This window comes from Pinus tabuliformis, chromosome 7 (assembly GCF_031772625.1).
Source record: "Pinus tabuliformis cultivar Carrire ecotype Pingquan chromosome 7, CPIR1, whole genome shotgun sequence".
Taxonomy (NCBI): Eukaryota; Viridiplantae; Streptophyta; class Pinopsida; order Pinales; family Pinaceae; genus Pinus; species Pinus tabuliformis.
This window is the reverse complement of record NC_142293.1, coordinates 995,370,488-995,378,145: the sequence shown is the minus strand read 5'-3', so window position 1 is coordinate 995,378,145 and position 7,658 is coordinate 995,370,488. Positions and strand designations below refer to the sequence as shown.

The window sequence follows — 7,658 nt, the reverse complement described above, 5'->3', positions numbered from 1 at the left end:
ATATTAAACATTATTAAGAAAAATACCACTTATATAAGCTAATATCATGAACTAACAATAGGTATAATTAAGTTACATAAGTGAATATATTAACAATAATCTAATAACACAAGCTTAAATAAATCAGAAATCTAAGCATTAGTAATATAATACATAAAACTAAAAAATCATTATTTAACCTAAATAAATTAAATTAAATATAAATTATAAAAGAATAAAAAAAACCTCATTACAATATTTTGAAAACATAAAGGTAACAATGAAATTGAGAATATCATTATCAAATATAATAAAAATCATATTGGAATATATTAACAATAATTAAAAGACATAATAGCAAAATAGTATTAGGGAGGTTTAAAATAAATAATTTATTAGCAATAAATAATCAACATTATATTACTTTTAGTTGTTAAGAACTTCGGCCTAAAGACCTTTGTTGACGCGTTTGGAACCAACCAGTGTGGTTCATCGTCAGAACAAGTTAAATAACATCATTAAACTAATAACACACGCTTAAATAATCTAGCAAAAATGAAGCAATAGATTAACTCCTTTAACATTAAACAAAAAATTAAATTTAATAAAAATAAAATTAAAATGTAATTTATTATAATAAGTTATAAAATAAAGATAGTTATATAAATAATCAATAACATCATTATTTATATTATTAAATATTACATTAACTCACATTATAACTTATTAACAATAATTAAAAGACTATAAATCATTATTAAACTAAAATAAAATTAAAAATAAAAATAAAAATAAAAATATATTAAATAATGAATTATAAATAAAAATTGTTTTCTTTCATTTTGAGCTGGTCGGCTCTCCACCTTGACATCACTCCAAACCATATTTATAGCTTCTGCTTCTCTTCTTTGTAAATGAATCTTGAACATATTTATAACTTCTGCTTCTCTTCTTTATAAATAAATCTTAAGGATAAGTCTTGTTCTAGATTTCAAACATAGACAACAGAAAATAAAAACTATAAAATATCTAAATTTTGAATCACAAAAACCACACCACAAAACTCTACAAACCACCATTATAATATTAATTTATTAATTAATATAGTTGTACTAATATTATAATATGGTTAGCTTTGCTCAACTTGTTATCGGAAGTTCATATTATGGTTGTTCGGTGTTAATAACATACTAAAATAAGAATGCCCCACTCCAAGTTTTCGAATCATGGGAATAAATTATAAAATTATTAGAAACACAAATGGAAACTAAACAAATTTCTTATGAATTCTTCACGCTCCAGGCCACTAAATAAAAATAATAACAAGATTACGTATCTTTCAAACCTCTGCAATCTACAAAGCCAGGGGAAGGGGAAGAATTATTTGCGAAAGAAAAAAAAATGGTGACAAGTAATCATGTTCCGGACCTGGAAGTGATTGGCAGGGTCGCCGAGGTTGCAGATTTAGCGTGGAATGCTATTGAACGTCACCATGAACACAAGGAATCTGTTACAATCCATGAGCGGTGTTTAAAACTGGAGGAAGAATTGGCCTTTCAGAGGTCGGAAAACGAGAGGCTGAAGGCAGAATTGGAGGAATTTTGTAAAAATGTCCAGGATTTCAAGAAATTGCATAACTCTTCTCAAAGCAGCTGTGGGAACGCCCTTGCAGCTGGTTGCCCATATACCGAGTTGGAAAATTGCCCTTCAGATGTGAGTTTTCGTTTTTTTCCTTGTCTGAAATTACCGGCTGTAATTGTGTATTTTGTCTCTCCGTTAATGGGAAATAGTCTATAATTTGCTTCATATTTGGAGAAAGTATTCAAACAAACCCTACAAATTTACTGTCATATCGGCGAGATTTGTTTCCGCCTTTTAAGCACCAGTACAAACCCTTGGCAAAGTTTATGTCAATTATGTTATTGCTCTCGAATCAGCTCTTTAATTTTTAATCACCGGCACGAAAAGTTTAAAGCAGGTTACCGCAGCAGATGGGAGAGAATTTTCGTATTAATTCATCAATTCGTTTATTGCTAGCCACTTGTACAAATCATTGTTATTTCCTGCCCTAAATAGTCCTTAAATGACGCCCCCTAACGGCGCTTATTACTAGCCAGTTGTACAATGTAAATTTCTGCCCTACATAGTCTTTAAATTACCCCCCTTCCCAGGTTATTGCTCGCTACATGTACTCAATACTGTAATTTTCTGCCCTGAATAGCTTTAAATTACCCACCGCCATGCATTCTCTTTTATTTATTTTATTTTTAATGCATTTTCACCAATATATGGAAATCGCTTTTCAATCTCTGGCGGACTGTTTTTCACCGGGGACGGATTTGTCTCTAATGACAACATTTTTCCTTTCAGTTGAGGAATATAAAAAATCATCTTCTATCTTAAATGGGCAAAAATTATCCCTCTGTCTCCATGCTAGACAATCTATTCACATCTAGGAAAGCATGGAAGAAGCAAGAGAAATTTATGGTCAAAAGTTGCTCTTTTTAAAATTGACTTCGACAATGATAATGATAGGATTGGGAATGGAGACCGGACATTCTGTTTTTTTCCAGATCATATACAATTATCTTTTGAATAGCACAATTGTCCAACTGTTTTGTACTTGATGAAAACTTCTTTGCAACCTTATCAGGGTCTAGTAAAAGCTTGCTGAATCGTTTTTTTTCTTTCTTAAATAACATGAAATAATTATTTTTCATTGAAAAATATATTTTTAAGATTTAAAACCATCAGGGCCTGGGGTGTATGGTGGACTGCGGTATTTCACATATAAAATTTTAAATATGTAAACTTTCAATTTAAAAAAAACAGAACTAAAATATGTTTAAATTTGCACATGGTCACAGGATCATAACAACACAAACTCACAAAAGACATTAGAATTAATGTGGTGAAGCCCTCAAAAGTGAAACATCCACAGATTGAAGGGAAAGCTCAAATATTTTTCAACTCAATCAACTATTTGCAATGAACACTTGGTTACTTTTGCTCTAATTATTTTTCATTGAAGAATATATTTTTAAGATTTAAAACCATCAGGGCCTGGGGTGTATGGTGGACTGCGGTATCTCACATATAAAATTTTAAATATGTAAACTTTCAATTTAAAAAAACAGAACTAAAATATGTTTGAATTTGCACATGGTCACAGGATCATAACAACACAAACTCACAAAAGACATTAGAATTAATGTGATGAAGCCCTCAAAAGTGAAACATCCACAGATTGAAGGGAAAGCTCAAATATTTTTCAACTCAATCAACTATTTACAATGAACACTTGGTTACTTTTGTTTGCATGTTGATTGCTCACTAGCTATACCAAAAATAGGCATATGCTTCAAGTCAAACTTACTTCAACTTGGGTTTCATCCAATGTTCCACCAAGACTCTGGGACGGGGGGATGTGGGTTGTAATTTTCCCAATTTTGGTTTCCCTTATGATGTAGTTAGGGTGGATTTCCAGGGTTTGTGTCAGCCAGGTCACATGAGTGAGATTATGTCATTAGTGGGACTGGAGGGTTTTGAAGGAGTTTTATGGGGTCTGACGGGGTTCACTTGCTATATTTCATCATTAGGGTCAGTTCTGCATAGTTCATTCTTGGTTCAGTTGCATTCTGATGATTCTCGGAAAACAGGGTTATTATAAAGCATATTTTAATTAAATACATTAAATGTGTTATTTGGAGCGAATTATTTGGAGAAACACTTCACTGTAATGGCTCGTTAGAACTGGAATAAAGAGATCTATAGGATGAGATGATGAAAAGTGACTTTCAGTGGCCAGAGAAATCGTAGAGGCATATTAAAAGTCACTTAGATAAAGTAAAAGTTCAGAACTTCTAGAATGAAAATAAAATAATAAAATAAAGTGTTTCTAGAAGGACGAAGAGACATCCATCAAATCTTTAAAAGAGGAGAAAACAAATCATTTGGGATATCTTAGATTTGGAATATTTTCTCATGGAAAGTTTGAGAACTTGGTTTCTAGGTGGAGAGAGCCCTAGGACGAAAACCCTTGGGTTTTTTGGTGTGTTTGATGAAACCATAACTCACTATTGTGGAGATTTCATTCAAAAGTCTCATAAAGCTTCATCGACATTAGTTGGTGAGCAGAGCTGGAGTAGATCTGTTGGTTGGAAGTGGGGATCACCTAGATCTTCAATTTGGGCTTCATTTCCAGTGATGTAATAGCTATTGTTAGCCATTTGTTGGTGTTTGTAATAGGTTCTTAGAACCATATTTAATATAATAATACAAATGAATTTTGCTGAGTTTTCTGCGTAAGCCTCACGTTTATTTTAAGTTGCAGTTTCTTTTACATTTGCAATTTTATTTGTGCTAGTAAAATTGTACAATTTATTATGGTGTATTTTTTTGAAACGAATTGTTGGGGATTTTAGCCAGATATTCCAAAAGGAATATTACAATGGTATTAGAGTTGGTTTTCTTGCTACCCTGAGGGTTTAAGGGGAAATTTTATCAGTGACTAGATTCATAAGTTTCCATGGCAGTTGGAATTTTCATGCAGGGTTGATTTTAGTTCATGGGAGCTGAAACCCTAGCGCGAGCAAGTGATTGCCAAAGTTGAATTTACTATTTGTGGAAGCTGATTTGAAGATGCAGCAAGAAAATTAGTGCGGTCAAATTCTTGTTTTGGCTAGGGTCGAAATCCACCATTTGCTAAGTCCAAATTCTGGTATAACCTTTGTCAAAATCTAAGATTTATATGTGTAAGGGGCCGAGAGCTGAGTTACATAATTCTTCATGCCTGCGTTGCAGTAAAGTGGACTGTTGAGTTGAGGGTTGTGAACCTAGGAGGGTCACAGTATATCTGTGGAGTGGCCAGATTGTGTGTAAAAACCAAGGCCGAGCTCTTGTTTTTTAAGGGCGGAATTTCACAGATGGGTCAAAATACATTTCCCACGTGAAAAGGAGTAGAGTTTCCCAATCTACTCTATATGTTGGCTTGTAGGGGCTTGACCTAGGTTTAGAGTTAATTAGCCAAACAAATCCTTGTACTATTGGCCCGGCAACAGTCTGTGGAGCGCGAACTAAGGTCTCACCCAAAGCAGTATGGGGGGATGCTGGAACCAGGTTTCCGCACCCTTGAGATGTCTGAGGGGTTGATTTAGTCCAATTGTGAATACTTTCGCGCAAGTTACTTCGCGCACTTTCCTGTCCTGCGAGGCCTTCGCGCCCTTGTTATATTCGTCTTCGCGCAGCCCTAACCAGGGGCTGTGGGGCTTTCGCGCTGCTAGAGCAACGCTCTGCGCTATTTCCCCAAGTCATGCCACGGATCTTACTTATCTTCTTATAACAACTAGTTATCTTTGTGTAAACAGATACCTTGTATTATATTCACTTTTTTCAGCACATTCATATAAGTTCGCACAACAAATAAACAGTAAACTTGCAATTCATACCCAATATACTTCAATGCATAAAACAGGAAAAGATACACAAAAATATTGTAAAACTTCTCTTTATTAATGCTTTGATCGGTTACAGACTCAACCTGCCCTGCGCACTCAGCTGCAAGGGTCCTTGCACTCAGCTGCAGACTACTAGGCCTCTGCGCACTCAGCTGCAGGGGTCCACGCACTTAGCTGTGGACTACTAGGCCTCTGCGCACTCAGCTGCAGAGCCTTCTCCTACTCTACGACCCAAAGACACGACTCTACACTTAGACTCAATGCTTCCTTATTAGATCTCCCATTGATTCATTCCTCTCTCCTTTTCTTTACACTTAGAGCCTCGCTCTATTTATACAATCCCATGGTCCGCAGACCATGGGTAGATCTCTCAAACTGACATTATATTACAAAAATGAGGGCGGAAAACCCTCTAACTCATTTACCATCTTTGCGCTCTGCGCCCATAAATCGCGGAGTCTTTACATCGGACTTAGTCAAAACTTGGGCTTTAAGCCCCAAAACTTGCCTTGGGGGGATCCCACGCCCAACAGGCCCCCAACATAAACATTGTGACTCGCCCTCGAGTCACTCTGTCGGTGTGGAGATCTTCGTGCAGAGACCTCCCAACTCTGCTCGGATTGCTGCAAGGTCAGCAACGCACTGAGCGGCTGCCTGCTGTATCTCCTGTACGCGTTGTTCCGAGACCGCGATGTCGGAACTGCTCCCCTGTATCTATTCCTGCGTCCCCTGCATCTGTTTATAGTCCCGCGCCTTCTTTCAGCTACCTGGAGCGCGAAGACTGTGCTTTTGTTGGCTAGTCAGATAGCCGAGCCACCCATGTATGGCTTCAATCGACTGCCATTCACTTTGCCTGGGAAAGGTTCTCCATTTAGCTTTGCCAGCTGCACTGCACCTCCGTTTATGACCTCCTTAACAACATATGGTCCCAACCAATGCATTCTGAATTTTCCCGGGAATTTATCAAACTTACTGTCATATAGTAACACTAAATTATTTACCTTGAAGGTGCGCAACTTAATATGTTGATTGTGCCAGGCCTTTTCACGCTGCTTTTGTACCTGCTGATGGAATCTAGCAAAAAACCGTTCCTCTTCAAGTTCCTCCAACTGCGCGAGCCTCTCCTCCAGGGCTCCGTGGTCCGTCATGCCTGTGAGCACTGCTATGCGTAGATTAGGCACAATATACTTCATTGGCATTACGGTTTCCACTCCATAGACCAGCCAGAAAGGTGTCTGTCCTATCAGTTTCTTGCACATTGTCCTATAAGCCCACATAACTGCTGGTACGCGTAGGTTCCAATCACTCCGCTACGCGTTGCATACCCTGTTCATGCTTCGCACACTTCGTTAAAGGCTTTTGCATGGTTAACCCTCTGCACACTTATTCTTTCCACACTTCGTCGTCCCAACTGGAGGGACCATTTGCGCAATTGCCTCGCCAACACATGCTTATTAACCGTGTTCCCGAACGTGAAGTCCATATGCATTCGCGCAGGTTGTTTACCATGTGCCTGTACCCACCTGGATAGATGCGTGCGCGGATCATCCCGTTCGTCATTCTTGTCTGTTAGTCGCATCTGAGGTTTCCCAAAACGCATGCGCATCATTCTCTTGCATTTGCGCCAGTCCTCAAAGCTTCCTTGGTGCGTACCCCACCACCTCGCGAGCGTAGCGTGTAGTACCCATTTCAAAGCCTCGAAAAGTTGTTGTTTCGGTACCTCTTTTTCAAATTTGTTCAGGAAAGCATCTACCTCACTTAACCCATCATAAGTAGGCAGATCCCTTACTTCCGTTGATACGTAATGCAACGATCTTGTCATCATATTATAGTTCAGTGTGGTTACCTCGTGCAACCAGTTCTACCATCGCTTTATTTCCTCATCAGAATCCGATGTACAGGAGCTTTCGTGCTCGCATGAGATTTGTCCATCCGCGGTGGGGTTTACTCAGTCTTGCTCTCGTGCGGTTATTTTGTAGATGCAGTCCAAATCGTCGTCGCTTTCGTAGTTGCGCACCGACTCTATGTAGCACAATCCTTTTGCAGGGTCTAAAGGCACGACTACGTGCAGAGACTTTTTCTCAAAAATCATCATGTGCTTTTTCAGATTTATCACCCCGTTCATGTCAATGGCTCAATCGATTCCTAAGAGCGCGGGGTAGGGATTGTTGTCATCAACAATCTCTATCACTTCAAAGTCTGGTAGCGCGCTTGCCCTTTCAA

The 7,658-nt window shown here is 37.9% G+C and overlaps 1 protein-coding gene across 2 annotated transcripts in view; it reads left to right on the top strand.

Moving 5' to 3' along the window:
- The first annotated feature begins 1,247 nt into the window (after positions 1 to 1,247).
- Positions 1,248 to 7,658, top strand: part of LOC149250945 (uncharacterized) — a 22,632-nt gene continuing 16,221 nt past the window's right edge. Inside the window, exon 1 of one of the 2 annotated variants that reach the window (XM_089459287.1) lies at positions 1,248 to 1,692. In XM_089459287.1, coding sequence (XP_089315413.1) covers positions 1,381 to 1,692 — 312 coding nt within the window. In that variant the 5' untranslated portion in view covers positions 1,248 to 1,380. The remainder of the gene's footprint in view (positions 1,693 to 7,658) is intronic. The other variant, XM_089459288.1, reaches the window with a different exon arrangement.